Below are 17,753 nucleotides of genomic sequence, written 5' to 3'. Positions count from 1 at the left end.
AATGCTGCTACCAACATTTATGTATAAGTCCATACAAAAACTTGTGTATTCATTTCTCCTATATATCTAGGAGCAGAACTATCAGGTCAGGAATAACTCTATGTTTAACCTTTATTTCCCTAAAGGAATAAAAAACAGAGTCACACACACAACCTGTGTAACAAGGTGATTGAACTTACCTTTTTTTTTTTTTGAGATGGGGTCTCACTATGTTGCCCAGGCTAGTCTCCAAACTCCTGGACTCAAGTGATCCTCCTGCCTCAGCCTCCCAAGTAGTTGGGATTATTATCATCTTTTGGAGTATAGCCATCCTAGTGGCTGTGGAGTAGATGTTTTAAAATTACAACACATGATTATTGAAGTGACTAGTTTTGTGACTTTAAGAAACTCATTCAATCACTTTGAAATTCAGCCTTCTCATCCGTAAAATGGAAATAAGACATATTATAGGGTTCTTAAGGGCTTTAGTGAAATAATATTGAAAAAATTTATAGTATCTATCACAAAGCATGCAATCAACAGTAGTTAATTATTATCATTAGGTTCTCTGCCTTCTAGAACTCACCAATCTAAATGGAAAAACAAAATGCCCTCATAAAGTATTAACTGGCAATACTTAAGTGCAAAAACAAGTGGCAGAGATAATAAAGACACAAGAATGTAAGGAGAATGATATGACTAATGAGTGTAAGGGATAGGAAAAGCCTGTGGGATATTTGCTGGATCTTGAATAGTAAGATCAGCATAGCTAGGAAAGGCAAGAGGAGGCAGGCATCGCACACATGGGCCCAGATTAAAGAAGGAAAAAAAGAGCCCGGGTATCAGAAACCCAAAACCAGCTGGGTATGGTGGCTCTAGCCTGTAATCCCTGCACTCAGCACTTTGGGAGGCTGAGGCAATAGGATTGTTTCAGGCAAATAGTTTGAACAATATAGTAAGACCTCAATTCTACAAAAAATAAAAAATAAATTAAAAAAAATAAATAGGGCCGGGCGCGGTGGCTCAAGCCTGTAATCCCAGCACTTTGGGAGGCCGAGACGGGCGGATCACGAGGTCAGGAGATCGAGACCATCCTGGCTAACACGGTGAAACCCCGTCTCTACTAAAAAATACAAAAAACTAGCCGGGCGAGTTGGCGGGCGCCTGTAGTCCCAGCTACTCGGGAGGCTGAGGCAGGAGAATGGCGTAGACCCGGGAGGCGGAGCTTGCAGTGAGCTGAGATCCAGCCACTGCACTCCAGCCTGGGCGACAGAGCGAGACTCCATCTCCAAAATAAATAAATAAATAAATAAATAAAAACCATAGCTGGGTGTAGTGGCACCATGCTGGTAGTCCCTGCTACTCAGGAGCCTAGGAGTTTAAGGCTGCAGTGAGCATGATGGCACTACTGCACTCTAGCCTTGGTGACAGAGTGAGACCATCTCAAAAAATTAGTAGAAACAAAACAAAAAACAGGACTGTACATTCAGACCTGGTGACAGCAGGAAATATGTTTGAGTGGGTGGCATAGGGACGATCACAGAACTGAAGGCTCTGAATTTCATCTCCCAAGCAACAGGAGTTATTGAAGATTTACAGGAAACTATGAAATTAGGCTTTTAGCAAAAATAATCTGGCAGCAGAGGGAAAGACTTGAGGTCAATTAACCTATTAGAAAGTTGTTTCAAAGGCTAGGCACAGGGGCTCATGCCTGTAATCTCAACACTTTGGGAGGCTGAGGCAGATGGTTCTCTTGAGTCTGGGAGTCCAGACCAGCCTGGGCAACACGGCGAAACCCCATCTCTATAAAAACACACAAAAAATTAGTGAAGCATGGTGGTGCATACCTGCAGTCTCAGCTACCCAGGAGGCTGAGGTGGGGAGGATCACCTCAGCCTGGGAGGCTGCAGTGAGCCATGATCACGCCAGTGCACTCCAATCTGGGTGACAGAGTGAGATCCCGTCCTCCCGTCCCCCAACAAAGTTGTTTCAGATAAGATAAAAAATGGAAATTTAGATAAAGGGACCAGATGTGAGAAGCACAGGGAAAGAAGACAGACTCCTTGAATGGACCGACATTATGAACATTCTGGAAATAACACAATCTGGAAATGCCAATATACCCAAAATGAAATCTGAAAATGACAATACATATTGGTAATCAAATAATTAATACAGACTTACCCTCTGCAATATCTGAGCATGATGTACCAATGGCTGTGTCCCCACTGTCGGCTACACTTGAACAGCGGCTGAAGCGGCTCCGAAAGGGCTCCGAGATAACTGGGGTCTGCCATTCAGTCCCCAGGGAACTGCCCTTCTGAATCACATTGGAACCTGAAACAAGAGGCATTTCCCACCTTTACTGCGAACGAGCTGATGTAACCCCATTAGATCGTTTTTTTACAAAATCACATAAACCATGAGAGAATAGCAGCAATCTACCCCTTTCTCTCTTCTGTGCCTATTTCAGCTGCTCCGACCTAGTTTTTTTTTTTTTTGGAGACGGAGTCTGCTCTGTTGCCCAGGCTAGAGTGCAGTGGTGTGCAACTCACGGCAACCTCCACTTCCTGGGTTCAAGCAATTCTCTGCCTCAGCCTCCCGAGTAGCTGGGATTACAAGTGCCTGCCACCACGCCCAGTTAATTTTTGTATTTTTAGTAGAGACGGGGTTTTACCATCTTGGCCAGGCTGGTCTTGAACTCCTGACCTCATAATTCACCCTCCTCGGCCTCCCAAAGTGCTGGGATTACAGGTGTGAGCCAGCGGGCCCAGCCTGAGCTAGTTAATTTTAAGTGGAAATAATATGAGAAGTGAGAATATTCAAAGATGGTAATAAGTAAGACCCACCAAGAATCCAGGAGTACTGGAACAGAAAACAATCATATTTAATAGCAGTGGCCATTTATTGAAACCTGTAAAGACGCAGCACCTTACAAACATAATCTTGCCTACCTACTTACTGAAAAGTATTACCACCCCTATTTTACAGAGGGGAGGGCTGATATTTGAACCCAGTTCTTTCTGATTCCAAAACCCACATTCTTTCCTCTTACAGTTTCTCAATGGTGCTTTTGGCATTCTGGGGATGACCATTCTTCAATGTGTAGTCTATACATTACAGAATGGTTTAGCATCCCTGGTTCCCACTCACTAAATGCCAGCAGCAACCCTCAACCAAGCAACAAGCAGTCCAGTTCCCAGTTGAAAATCATTGCTTCGAGGTTGCAGTGAGCCAAGATCGTGCCATTGCACTCCAGCCTAGGCAACAAGAGCAAAACTCCGTTCCCCTCATCCCCCAAAAAAAGAAAAGAATATCATTGTGTCACTGAACCAGGGTACCCTCAATAGGTGAATCCTATGGAGATCAAGGTGAGTTTTGAAAGTCAATCTGAAGAGCCTAGGGTTTTATCTTGAGAGCTATGTGAAGAAATCACTAAAACTGCTGAGCAGGTTAAGACAAAAAGACCGGTGAGATTGATTTGATTTAAAATATGCTGTTTGAGGGGAGGTAGGTAGGAAGTGTTCAATAAATACTTGATTCACTAACATTCTAGCAAAGACTTAAATTTATTTTTTAAAAACCACTATAATTTTCCTAAGGTGTATTTGGTAATCCATGTAAACAAATAAACAAAAAAACTAATGGCAGCTACTTATCCTCCATTTAACCTAAAGTGTGACAGCTGACATCAGAAAATACGGTTCTACAGACTCTCTGATCTAGTGGAAGGCAAATGATATTTAGACACAAATTACTTTATTCCTTTCTTCCAAGTTTAGTGCTTCTCCCATTTTTTTAACCTATTTTCTTCCACTTTTGCTCCTTTTTTGCTACCCTTACCTTGGCTTTCTACTGAAGGCAACCTGACTTTCCCCAAATACTTCTATTCTTTGGATCACAGTGACTGCCTCATTTGAAAGAATCTTTATATACTCAATAATCTGTAATTGTTATAGAAGACACAGGCAACAGTCAGAGTTTCTGAGCAGCATGAGATTAGCCAATGCTACTATACTAAGTTGGTGTAATTCTAACCCAAAGCAAAGAAATCTGACCTTCTGGTGAGTCTACACAGCTTTCTCTCTCTAGTCAGTGTAAAATTTGCCAGTCTTTTTGAAACAGTTAAGATTGAGGGCCTCTATTACCACCTTCCTGACTTCCTACTGGAAACTGCTCCCTGTTACTACTACTAATCTTCCACTCTTCATCGTTACCATTTTTCCATCCACTTACTCCATATTCTAACTCCAAAGAGTTACTTGTTAAAAACATATTTTGGTATATTTATAGAGGTTTACACTTATTTCAAAATTGAAGTTTAAATGCTGAAGTTGGCCGGGTACTGTGGTCATGCCTGTAATCCTGGCACTTTGGGAGGCCAGGGCGAGCAGATTACCTGAGCTCAGGAGTTGGAGACCAGCCTGGGCACATGGTGAAACCCCGTATCTACTAAAATACAAAAAAATTAGCCAGGCGTGGTGGTGCATGCCTGTAATCCCAGCTACTTGGAAGGTTGAGGCACAAGAATCACTTAAACCCAGGAGACGGAGGTTGCAGTGAGCTGAGATTATGCCACTGCACTCCAGCCTGGGCCACAGAGCAAGATTCTGTCTCCAAAAAAAAAAAAGCTGAAATTTTTTGTGTTATAGTGCATGTCCTATCAGTAGCATCCTTATCAATTATTAAGACCTTTATTAATCTGAATGAGATACTACTGAAGAGAGAAAAAAACCATCAGAAAGCTTTGTTAGGAAAGGGAATGTTCCAAAAACTTCCATTATATACATAATTGTCATAGAAACTGTACAAATCTCAGAGAATGTGCAAGCACATAAGCAGGTGTTTAAAAAATATTTGCTGAGGCCGGGCACAGTGGCTCATGCCTGTAATCCCAGCACTTTGGAAGGTTGAGGCGGGCGGATCATAAGGTCAGGAAATTGAGACCACCTGGCTAACATGGTGATAACCCGTCTCTACTAAAAAATACAAAAAATAAGATGGGTGTGGTGGCGGGCGCCTGTAGTCCCAGCTACGTGGGAGGCTGAGGCAGGAGAATGGCATGAACCCGGGAGGCAGAACTTGCAGTGAGCCGAGATCGTGCCACTGCACTCCAGTCAGGGTGACAGAGCGAGATTCCGTCTCAAAAAAAAAAAAAAAAAAAAAAGCTGAATGAATCTTGAATTGATTCAACCAATGCTTATAATGGTGCCTACTATATGCAAGGCAGCATGCCTAAGAGAATACACCAAACATTTACTGAATATCTATGCTGAGGAAGGCACTGTGAGATTTTTAAGTTAAATAAAACATACCCTATGTTGAATTAAATGTGCCCTCTTCTTTACCAATACCCCAGAATTCAACAAGTCATTTTTCTAAAATACTACTTATTTGAAATATGTATTATCTACTTAACATGCCTGCACAGTGTATACATATATTTACGTGTTTAATATACAGTCAGCTCTCCGTATCCGTGGTTTCTTTTTTTTCCTATTTTTTTGAGACACAGTCTCGCTCTGTTGCCCAGGCTGGAGTGCAGTGGCCCGATCTCAGCTCGCCTCAACCTCCGCTTCCCAGGTTCAAGTGAATCTCCTGCCTCAGCCTCCCAAGTAGGTGGGATTACAGGCACGTGCCACTGCACCCTACTAATTTTTGTATTTTTAGTAGACACGGGGTTTCACCATGTTGGCCAGGCTGGTCTCGAACTCCTGACCTCAGGTGATCCACCCGCCTTGGGCTCCCAAAGTGCTGGAATTATAGGTGTAAGCCACAGCGCCCGGCCATATTCACGGTTTCTACGAGTGTGAATTCAACCAATTTTTTTTTAATGGCATCTTACTAAATGTGCATAGACTTGTTTTTCTTCTTATTCCCCAAACAATACAGTATAACTATTTACATAGCATTTACATTGCATTACAAGTAATCTAGAGATGGTTTAAGGTAAACAGTAGGATATACATAGGTTATATGCAAATACCACACCATTTTATATCAGAGACTCGAGTTATCTGTGGATTTTGGTATCTGCAGGAGTTCTTGGAACCAATCTGCCATGGATACTTAAGGACTATAGACATTTAATATATTTACTGAAGTTTAAAAATCTTGTTAATCCACTCTAAAGTTAAATTTCTGAGTTTCTAGTAACAACACAACAGAATCTGTTGGCATCCAGGCAGAATTTCAATCTTTGTGGGCTAGCAGATGACTGACCCACCCGGAGGACAAAGACAACATAGAACACAGTAATTTATGCTGTGTTTTTCTGATTTCAAATGGAACTATGTTTCAAAGTCATTCTGTTCCAATCCTTTATGTGTCGTCCTCTCCCAACCACGTGGTCCTGTTGAAAGCCATGTAGGACAAGAGATAAATAATTGTTCCCTCATAGACCTGTTTTTATATTCTATGAAGCTGCATGTTATTTTTGTTCTTTTAGCACCAGCATTTCAGTGAATGCTTGTTTGTTCAATATTTACCTTAAGGAATATGAAAAAACAGAACAAAGGTCAGAATCTAACCCAGAAAACTTTTGACTACTCACTTGGTGAAGTGATGTGAGAGATCCCCTCAGTTGGATATTTCTCCTGCATGGCCATCACAGTTATCTGAGCCAACTGTAGAATGAAGGAATAACCAGTCAGTTCTCTGCAGTATCTTTGATTCCCTGCAAGTTGGTTCCCATTCAACTGAAACTGTCAAAACCATATAGAATATTCAAGTATTTGGCCAGGCACAGTGGCTCACGCCTGTAATCCCAGCACTTTGGGAGGCCAAGGCGGGCCGATCACCTGAGGTCAGGAGTTCAAGACCAGCCTGACCAACATGGTGAAACCCCATCTCACCTAAAAACACAAAAATTGGCCAGGCGTGGTGGCACACATCTGTAATCCCAGCTATTGGGAGGTTGAGGCAGGAGGATTGCTTGAACCCAGGAGGCAGAGGTTTCAGTGAGCCAAGATCACACCACTGCACTCCAGCCTGGGCAACTGAGCAAGACTCCATCTCAAGAAAATAAAAAATAATATTCAAGTATTCTAAATGTTTTACTCCTAAGGATATTTAGGAGTAAATATTTTTTTTGTATTTTACTTCTAAGGATATTTTTAAAGACAAAGTAAATCCCAATACTCCACTCTACTTATCTCTTCCTAAATCCAGTATAGAAAACCTAGAACCAGAGATTACCAATGCAGACTCCATATGGTCCTAGAACCCCTCTGATTTTTACAAAATTTAAAAATATTACTTTTAATTAACAAACTTTACCATGAATCTTCTCAGCCATGGGGACATGATGACAGGATGAGGTGGATAAAGAACTAAAGAACTAAACCAACAGTGAAGTATTACAGCCTCAATTATGATTAACATAAAACAAATTCCTCAATTCTTCCAGTAATTAAAGTCGGTCATACGCTGTATAAAGATGGAAAGAACTCTTGTTCATAAGTAGAACCGCAATCCTGAGCTAGGAACATGAAGCTCTCGTCCCATGTTCTCACTCCTTAAAATACTTATATTTACAGTACACTAGGGGTAGGTGCCGAGAATTCAGCAGAAGCAGATTTGAAGTCTAAACAAATACACTTGAACCCACTAAACATTAAGTTACCAATTTATTAACCACGTAACCTTGGGCAAATTTCTTAGTATCTCTGTTCCTCAGTTTATTCATATAAAAAGGAGGATAACGACACAACCTAATTCATGTTAATTCATTTATAATTAACTTACAACAGTGCCTGACACATACTAAGTGCTGTTATTACTTGGCAATTTACATCAGCAAAAGTGGCACTGTACACCCATGGAAGATCAAGGAGTATAAATTCAGAAACTCTAAATTTATAAAAGCCCCAAAAGAGTTTGGGACAATTCAGCCAGGCTCAGTGGCTCACGCCTGTAATCCCAGCACTTTGGGAGGCCGAGGCAGGCAGACCACCTGAGGTCAGGAGTTCGAGACCAGCCTGGCCAACATGGTGAAACCTCGTCTCTACTAAAAATACAAAAAATAGCCGAGCGTGGTGGCAGGTGCCTGTAATCCCAGCTACTCGGGAGGCTGAGGCAGGAGAATCGCTTGGACCTGGGAGGCGGAGGTTGCAGTGAGCCAAGACCAGCCAAGATCGCACCATTGCACTCCAGCCTGGATGACAGAGCAAGACTCCCTCACCAAAAAAAAAAAGAAAAGAGTTTGGGACAACTCACAGAACATAACTCTCAGAGGTGAAAATCACTCTGTAGAAAAAAGAAGACCATATGGTACTATTTCTCTAACGTACTTTAGTGACCTCTATAGTATTCTCTTAGTAACAACAACCCAAACCCTTATTAATCCACTGCATTTACAACAGACAAAGGGTATCATCCTCAGAATCCCAGTTCTTCACATACTGGGTGAGGGAAGCTTTGTTCAGTAATAAAAGCTTTAGTTTATGGCAAGTATGATTCTGTGAGTTAGATGATGATATAGAAGGATTAGATTACCTCCTTACTAGTGATTTCCTTTCTTGTCAATATCAAAATCCTTTTATTCACTCCTTTCTTTAAAGGATGACAAAACGGTAGGCCCACTGGATTCTAAGACGTTTCTAAATTCAGACAAGTTGAAAATATGGTGACAGAAGAACTCCCAGTTACCCTATGACTCAGCAATTCCACACTGAAGTATATACCCAAGAGAAATGAAAACATAGGTTTACACAAAAGCTTCAATAAGAATGTTCATAGCAGCATTATTTACAATAGCCAAAAAGTGGAAACAACACAAATGTCCATCAGCAATGAATGGATACATAAAACGTGGTATATCCAAAAACCAGAATATTACTCAGCAATAAAAGGAAGTACTGATACATGTGACAACATGGATGAACACTGAAGACATGCACAGTCAAAGAAGTCAAACAAAAGGCTTGATCCTATTTACATGAAATGTCAGAATAGGCAAATCCAGAGAGACACAGATAGTGACTGCAAGGGACTGAGAGGAGGGAGGGTAGGAGAATAGGAAGTGACTGCTAATGGATATCGGGTTTCTTCTCAGGGTGATCAAAATGTTCTGAGATTAGATAGTGGTGACTGACTGCACAACCTTGCCAATATATTAAAAACCTCTGAATTGCACACACATAAAATTAAATTTTACGGTACGTGATATAAATCAAAAATAAAATTCTAAGGCACCCCCAACCATCTGAATGGACCCCTCCCCTTGGCTAAGGACATTCCAAAGTTAAGCTGAAAAACCTGTTAAGGCCATGAAGGCGGTAGTGGTGGTGGAGTCCTACACCCCTGATTATACCCTCCTCCCTTCTGGAATTCAGGAAAAGCATTAACATTAACACAGATGTCTGTAAGAAACATTTACAATCTATTCTCTCTAAAGCCTGCTATTTGGAGGCTTCATCTGCATGATAAAACCTTGATCCCCAGGATTCCTTAACCCAGACATTCCTTTCTATTGATAATAACTTTCAACCAACTGCCAATCAGAAAATTTTGAAATCTACCTATGACCTGGAAGCCCCTACCCCCTAACAGCTGTCTTACCCTTCCGGATCAATGTAAATCTTACATGTATTTGATTGATGTCTCATGTCTCCCTAAAATGTTTATAACCAGGGCACACGTTATCAGGATCACGTGAGGGCTGTGTCAGGGGCCATTGGTCACCCATATTTGGCTCAGAATAAATCTCTTCAAATATTTTACAAAGTCTGACCCTCATTGACAACAAATACCTCAAAAAGAAAAAAAGAAAGAAACCCCTTAAGGAGTAAAACAATACAAAATAAATCATTCTTAAGTTCAGAATTAGATGAGCTACTGGTGGAAATTTTTGGGACAACTGAAGGAGAGGGACATTTCCTGGGATAAAAATGAGAGAAATGAATGTACAAGAAGTAACACAACCAATTACAAAGCTTAGAAAGGGAGTGAATGGAGGCAGACAGAGGGGGGAAAAAAAAAAAAGCACCCACCAGGATTAGTTTCCATCTTCAAAGCCCTTTAAACTACAGAAATGCCATTCATTCAACAAATTTAACATGCATTCTGCACTTATTACCTATCAAACACTGTGCTCAACACTTTGCAGGTATCATGTCTCACGTTTCATGCTCACATCAACCCTACGAGGCAGTTACTATTATCCTCATTTTATGGATGAGAAAATAAAGGTTTATAGTAGTGAAGGTCATACAGCTAGGAAGAGGCTTCAAAGCCAGGACTGTACTCTAATGCTACAGGAGTCTAGTCAGCATTCTACATGTGACAAAACACAAAAAAAGGGATCAAGCATGGCACCACAAGTTGGAGTTTCTGCCTCAGACAGCAAGAGCTGCAAGCCTCAATTATATTAGCAGCAAAAGTTCATAGCATTTCTTCACTTTGTCCTTGGTCATCACCTAGGCTTTATTTCTCAAGTTGCTACCCAAGAATTAGATTTTGACTGCCGTTAAGTATTTTTCCCCTATAAGAATTACAATCTAAGTGTGGCCAGGTGCGGTGGCTCACGCCTGTAATCCCAGCACTTCGGGAGGCCGAGACGGGCGGATCACCTGAGGTCGGGAGTTTGGGACCAGCCTGACCAACATGGAGAAAGCCCGTCTCTACTAAAAATACAAAATTAACCGGGCATGGTGGCACATGCCTGTAATCCCAGCTACTTGGGAGGCTGAGGCAGGAGAATCGCTTGAACCCGGGAGGCGGAGGTTGCGGTGCGCCGAGATCGCGCCACGGCACTCCAGCCTGGGCGACAAGAGCAAAACTCCGTCTCAAAAAAGAATTACAATCTGTGTGGAACATCACGCTTCGCAGCTGTTAAGAGAACCACATCAAGACAAGAGAGGACTTGAAGGGACACACAGACAGCTGACACAGACACACGAAGAATCTCACACCATCACACTATTTTCACCGCCTTGATCATTCATTAAACCTTGTGAAAGAGAAGCCAAATCCTCGACAAGAAGTTGCCTTTACAAACAAAAGTCGTGAGACATACAAAACCACCAGATCATTATAAAGCAGACAAGGTCTGAGGGCAAGTAAATGAGACCTGGCTAGCTGCTTCATCCTTGTATCACCACCGTCCCCTACTTAACCCAGTGTTCAATTCATCAACCGAAATTTACTGCGTGCCTACTATGCACCTGGCTCTGAGCCACGTGTTGGGAATATACTGGTGTAAAGGATCGCTCTCATTAACTGAGGTGAAGTAAGCGTTGAATATATTGTTGAGCAAATAAACCTGAACACACTCAACTTTCAGTTCAACCAAAGCACGAACTCCTTCTTGCTGAAGGAAAGTTCCTCACCTTCCGCCCTACTGACCTTTTGGGGGATTTTTCTTTGTTGTTGGCGGCTTCCTATACACAGTAGGCTGTGGAGCAGCATCCCTGGCTTCTTCACACTACATGCCAGTAGCAAGCCCTGGAGCTGTGACTATCAAAAATTTTTCCAGACATCGACCAATGTCCCCAGGGAAGCAAAATCGCCCCGGCCGAGAAGTCCCGGGGTAAGGCCCCGCCAAGTGCTCTCCGTCCCACAACCCTAATTCTCTACACAGTCTTCCAACCGCGGCCCAAACTTCACCTCCTCGGGGAGGGCTCCCTGACCTCTCCGACTAGATCCGCACCTTCTGTTTTGTGCTCTTTGTAAGATTTTTCCACTCTACCCTCACTGCGCGCCGAGGGATTACCCCGCTTAACGTCGACTCCCCTCCCAGGGCTGTGCGCTCCGCGAGGGCAAGGAATGCGCCGCCCGCTGTATCCCTGGCTATCGGCACAGGGCCTGGCACGCAGATAAAGCGACTGCTGTGGGGTGAACCACGGAGGGCAAAGCAAGGCAGCGGGGTAAGCGAGGGGAACGCGACGCGAGAGGGCGTGTGCGGGGGCACTCGCTTCGGGGCGGAGGCGCATGCGCTTCGCTCTCCCCTGCCCTCACGGTGGCAGGTCGCGAGCTTCTGAGGCTTCACCGGAGCTATGGGAGCAGAGGCAAGGTCGGCCACTAGGACTGGGGCTCCCGAGGGAGGAAAACTTACACGGGCCTGAAAGCGGGCGGCGAAATTCCTTACTCGGGAAGACTGACTGCAGCCACCACGTCTTCGGTGAGCGGTGGTTCCCTCCCTCAGCTCCTCTAACGGCCGTTGCACGCCCGCCAGGCCGCGCGCCACAGAACGCGCGTCCTTCGGCCCCACCCCGTTCTGCCGCCTGTGGCCAATCGGGAATCGAACCGCACCGACTTCCCGCCCCTTTCTGTCCGTTTCTGACCAATCGGCAGTCGAGCCTTGTCGGTATCCCGCCCCCGCACACTACCCTCTGCTCTGAGAGCCGGACAGATCTTTCTGCGCATGACCACGCAGCCACTTGGCTTGTTCTCTGCTCCTTGCCCCGTTTTACCTGTAGGTGGAGCCCTGCTCACCTATACCTGGAGGGGCCTGCTGGGCCTGTGCAGGTTGGGAAGGTGGCGGCCCGGGGGCGGAGGGAGGGGACACGAGAATCCCACTCAACCTGCCTCACCCTCCTTCCGTTCCAACGCGCGTCTATCTGTTCTCCCACCTGAAGCAGGGGTTCAGGTTGTGACCAGGAGTTAAGGTGTGGCCTGGGTCACTGACTAGTCAGGGTCAAGGCTTGGTCTGGGTTGGAGGCAGTGGCCAGCCTGTGACTAAGGTTCAGGTTGAAGGGTAAAGGATCAGTCCCACCTCCCTCCCCAAACTTGGTCCCCAGGAAAAGGAACCGTTAAGTTCATTTGCATTAATAGGCGCTTGAAGAGTCAGAGAGGAGAATTGTTTCAAGTGAGAACAGAACCATCAGCCAAAGGAATGAATCTCGGATAGTGAAATTTTGGGTATCTAGAAACCTGACTTGGGAGGGAGAGATATTAAAAAGTTGTGTAGGAAGCCGGGCGCGGTGGCTCACGCCTGTAATCCCAGCACTTTGGGAGACAGAGGAGGGCGGATCACGAGGTCAGGAGATGGAGACCATCCTGGCCAACATGGTGAAACCTCCTCTCTATTAAAAATACAAAAATTAGCTGGGCGTGCTGGCGCGTGCCTGTAATCCCAGCTACTTGGGAGGCTGAGGCAGGAGAATCGCTTGAACCAGGGAGTCGGAGGTTGCAGTGAGCCGAGATTGCGACCCGGTACTCCAGCCTGGTCACAGAGTGAGGCTCCATCTCTAGAGAGAAAAAAAAAAGTTGTATGATTTCTTAGCTTTAAGAGCCAGACAAAGCGAGTTCATTACTGAATAAAAGTCACCCTGGAGGAAAGACCCGAGGGATGTGCCCCAAGGTTGTATCGTCTGCGCTCTCTTTTAGTATTTTAAGGTAAAAATATAGGAGACATAAAATAGCAGATTTAATGGATAATGAAAATGAACCTGGGTATGATATGAAATTAGGACCAGAAGCCTCTGTTAATGTAAAGGCTAAAAAAAAAAAAAAAATGTTAAGACAGGGTGTCTAAATGAATAAATTTATGGACTAATGGGTAGAAAGCTAGAAAGTGTTAGTCCTGGCCAGACACGGTGGCTCACGCCTGTAATCTCAGCACTTTGGGAGGCCAAGGCAGGTGGATCACCTGAGGTCAGGAATTTGAAATCAGCCCGTGGCCAACATGATAAAACCCCATCTCTACTAAAAATGCAAAAATTAGCCAGGTATGGTGGTGGGCGCCTGTAATCCCAGCTACTGGGGAAGCTGAGTCAAGAGAATCTCTTGAATCCAGGAGGAGAGGTTGCAGTGAGCCAAGATCACTGCACTCCAGCCTGGGCAACAGAGCAAGATCCTGAAAAAAAAAAAAAAAAAAAAAGAAAGTCAGAAAACGTTGAAGGCTTCCATTTCTTTTGTGAAAGGCATATGTGAGGAGGGAGGGAACAGGGGCATCTAGAGGACTGAGAAGAATTAGGAAGATGTGAATTGCTGATACAGAGGATAGAAGAGAAATCCGACTGAAACATAGTGGAAGTGTTGAGATTTAAATTTACAAATAGCAAACAGTACATTTGTACAGTTCTTTTTAATAGATATCTATAGTTTAAAAGTAACTCTGTTATCTACTGCCAATTTTCTTTTTTGTTTGTTTGTTTTGTTTTGAGACAGTCTTGCTCTGTCACCCAGGCTGGAGTGTAGTGGCACGATCTCAGCTGACTGCAACCTCCGCCTCCTGGGTTCAAGCAATTCTCCTGTCTCAGCCTCCTGAGTAGCTGGGACTATAGGCACCCACCACTACACCTGGCTAATTTTTGTATTTTTAGTAGAGACAGGGTTTCACCATGTTGACCAGGCTGGTCTCAAACTCCTGACCTCAGGTGATCCACCTGCCTTGGCCTCCCAAAATGCTGGGATTACAGGCATGGGCCACCACAGCCAGCCCTACTGCCAATTTTCAAACGTGAATGACTTGTCATATGTATATATATACAAATATACTAGTCAGGGTTATGGCACTAGTGAGGGTCAGGGCTTGGTCTGGGTTGGAGGCAATGGTCAGCCTATGACCAGGGTTCAGGTTGAAGGGTAAAGAATCAGTCCTGCCTCCCTCCCCAAACTTGGTCCCCAGGAAAAGGAACCATTAAGTCCATTGTCCATTTGCATTAATATGAGCTTGAAGAATCAGACTGGAAAATTGTTTCAAAGGAGGAACACACACACACACGCATTTGAGAAGGGGTCTCTTTATGTTGCCTAGGCTGGGCTCAGACTCCTGGGCTTAAGCTATCCTCCCGTTCAACCTCCAGAGTTGCTCGGACTACAGACCTGTGCCACCACTCCCAGCTCATTTATATTTTAACAGAGACTTTTGGTCCTAATTTCAGAGAATATTCACGACCAACCTCTTTAGATATATTTTTTTTTTTTTTTTTTTTTTTTTTTCAAGATGGAGTCTTGCTTTGTCGCCCAGGCTGGAGTACAGTGGAGTGATCTCAGCTCACTGCAACCTCTGCCTCCCGGGTTCAAGTGATTCTTCTGCCTCAGCCTCCTGGGTAGCTGGGACTACAGGCACCTGCCACCATGCCTGGCTAATTTTTGTATTTTTAATAGAGACAGGGTTTCACCATGTTGGCCAGGCTGGTCTCTAATTCCTGACCTTGTGATCTGCCCGCCTTGGCCTCCCAAAGTGTTGGGATTACAGATGTGAGCGCCTGGCCAATATGAGATTCTTAAATCGTCAGTTACATTATTGTTTTTAAAAGACTTGCTGGATGTATTAGTCTGTTCTCACACTGCGAACTGTTCTCACAGTGTGAGAACAGACTAATGTTAACTGGGTAAGACATACCTGAGACTAGGTAATTTATAAAGGGAAGAGGTTTAATTGACTCACAGTTCCACAGGGCTGGGGAGGCCTCAGGAAACTTACAATCATGGCAGAAGGGGAAGCAAGCACATCCTTCTTCACATGGTGGCAGCAAGGAGAAGTGCCCAGCAAAATGGGGGAAAACCCCTTATAAAACCATCAGATCTTGTGAGAACTCACTATCATGAGACCAGCATCATGAGACCAGCATGAGGGCAACTGCCCCCATGATTAAATTACCTCCCATCACTTTCCTCCTATGACACATGGAGATTATGGGAACACGATGAGATTTGGGTAGGGACACAGCCAAATCATATCACTGAATATTTTAATAAAATATATCAAGTACACTATGACTTAATAACTGAAAAGGGACGGGGTTAGGCCAGATGTGACCTACCTCAGTATAATAAAAAATAAATTGCAATCCCAGCACTTTGGGAGGCTGAGACGGGTGGATCACAAGGTAAGGAGATCGAGACCATCCTGGCTACCACAGTGAAACCCCGTATCTACTAAAAAATACAAAAAACTAGCCGAGTGTGGTGGCCAGTGCCTGTGGTCCCAGCTACTCAAGAGGCTGAGGCGGGAGAATGGTGTAAACCTGGGAGGCGGAGCTTGCAGTGAGCTGAGATCCGGCCACTGCACTCCAGCCTGGGAGACAGAGCGAGACTCCGTCTAAAAAAAATAAAAAAAATAGGCCGGGCGCGGTGGCTCAAGCCTGTAATCCCAGCACTTTGGGAGGCCGAGACGGGTGGATCACAAGGTCAGGAATCGAGACCATCCTGGCTAACACGGTGTGAAACCCCGTCTCACTACTAAACAAAAAAAACTAGCCGGGCGAGGTGGTGGCGGGCGCCTGTAGTCCCAGCTACTCGGGAGGCTGAGGCAGGAGAATGGCGTGAACCCGGGAGGTGGAGCTTGCAGTGAGCTGAGATCCGGCCACTGCACTCCAGCCTGGGTGACAGAGCGAGACCCCGTCTCAAAAAAAAAAAAAAAAAAAAAAAAAAAAAAAAAAAAAATAAAAAAAAAATAAAAAATAAATAAAATAAAATAAATTGCAACTTTGTTAACAATCATATAATTAGAGTTATCACTTTCATATGCACTGTGTTGTCTGGTGGATTATTTTATAAGCATCTATTGTTACAGAGCACTGAGGCTTCTTTAACATGGTCAACTAATTTAGTTTAAATGCAATAGCTTCCTTGTTTACTTAATTTTATTTCATTTATTTTCTTTTTGAGATATTTAAGCAGAGTCAATATTTTGTCCTTATCCTTCAAGATATATATGTATATATTTTTTCTACTTCCCTTCTTCCCTCAGGATATATTTTATCTATTTGTTTTTGAGACAGAGTCTTGCTCTGTTGCCCAGGCTGGAGTGCAATGGCACAATCTCGGCTCACTGCAAACCTCCACTTCTTGGGTTCAAGAGATTCTCTTGCCTCAGCCTCCTGAGTAGCTGGGATTACAGGCACCTGCCACCACGCCCAGCTAATTTTTGTATTTTTAGTAGAGAGGATTTCACTATTACCGCCAGGCTGGGCTTGCATGCCTAACCTCGGGTGATCCACCCACCTCAGCCTCCCAAAATGCAGGGATTACAAGTGTGAGCCACAGTGCCCAGCCAGGATACATTTTAAATAACGGCAAGGGCTAATGCCTTCAATAGCAGGGCTGTTTAAACAGTCTACTACAGATGTATAAAGTCAATATGAATTCACAATAAAATGTAATTGCTGATTTAATAAATGTGTGACTTTGATGTGCATGAAAAAATAATATGGATTGTTCATTTGACATGATTTTTTTCAGGAGCTGTTAAGGCATTTAAGACAACAAAATGTTCCTGCAAATGAAAAAAAAATTTTTTTTTGAGACAAGAGTCTTGCTGTGTCGCCCAGGCTGGAGTGCAGTGGCGAGATCTCAGCTCACTGCAACCTCTGCCTCCCAGGTTCATGCCATTCTCCTGCCTCAGCCTCCCAAGTAGCTGGGACTACAGGTGCCCACCACTACGCTCGGCAAATTTTTTGTGTTTTTAGTAGAGACGGGGTTTCACCGTGTTAGCCAGAATGGTCTCGATCTCCTGACCTCGTGATCCACCCGCCTTGGGCAGATAAATGTGTACACTGCCAAAGTGCTGGGATTACAGGCATGAGCCACCGTGCCCGGCCAGCCTGCAAATGAAATATTAAGACTGTTAAATTTAGCTTTTTTTTTTTTTTTTTAGAAAAGGTCTTACTGTCACCCAGGCTGGAGTACAGTGGCAGGAACACAGCTCACTGCCTCAGCCTCCTGAGTAGCTGGGACTACAGGTGCCCGCCATCACGCCCGGCTAATTTTTTATTTTATTTTAATTTTTAGTAGAGACAGGGTTTCTCCGTGTTAGCCAGGATGGTCTCGATCTCCTAACCTCGTGATCCGCCCGCCTTGGCCTCCCAAAGTGCTGGGATTAC

General features: G+C 44.1%; 1 protein-coding gene across 5 annotated transcripts in view; it reads right to left on the bottom strand.

Annotated features, from left to right (window-relative positions):
• CEP85 (centrosomal protein 85) overlaps nucleotides 1-12,186 on the bottom strand; it is a 44,526-nt gene extending 32,340 nt beyond the window's left edge. For 2 of the 5 annotated variants that reach the window (XM_050790708.1, XM_050790717.1), the window contains exons 1-3: nucleotides 11,326-11,830; nucleotides 6,533-6,605; nucleotides 2,164-2,316 (exon numbers count right to left, since the gene is read on the bottom strand). In XM_050790708.1, coding sequence (XP_050646665.1) covers nucleotides 2,164-2,316; nucleotides 6,533-6,605; nucleotides 11,326-11,388 — 289 coding nt within the window. In that variant the 5' untranslated portion in view covers nucleotides 11,389-11,830. Of the gene's footprint in view, nucleotides 1-2,163; nucleotides 2,317-6,532; nucleotides 6,606-8,475; nucleotides 9,117-11,325; nucleotides 11,831-12,034 lie in introns of those variants that run through there. The other 3 variants (XM_050790720.1, XM_050790733.1, XM_050790724.1) reach the window with 3 other exon arrangements.
• Between the last annotated feature and the right edge of the window lie 5,567 nt (nucleotides 12,187-17,753).

The sequence above is a fragment of the Macaca thibetana genome, chromosome 1 (genome assembly GCF_024542745.1).
Source record: "Macaca thibetana thibetana isolate TM-01 chromosome 1, ASM2454274v1, whole genome shotgun sequence".
In the NCBI taxonomy this organism is placed as follows: Eukaryota; Metazoa; Chordata; class Mammalia; order Primates; family Cercopithecidae; genus Macaca; species Macaca thibetana.
The sequence above is the reverse complement of the archived record's forward strand: the minus strand, read 5'-3'. Positions and strand labels throughout refer to the sequence as shown.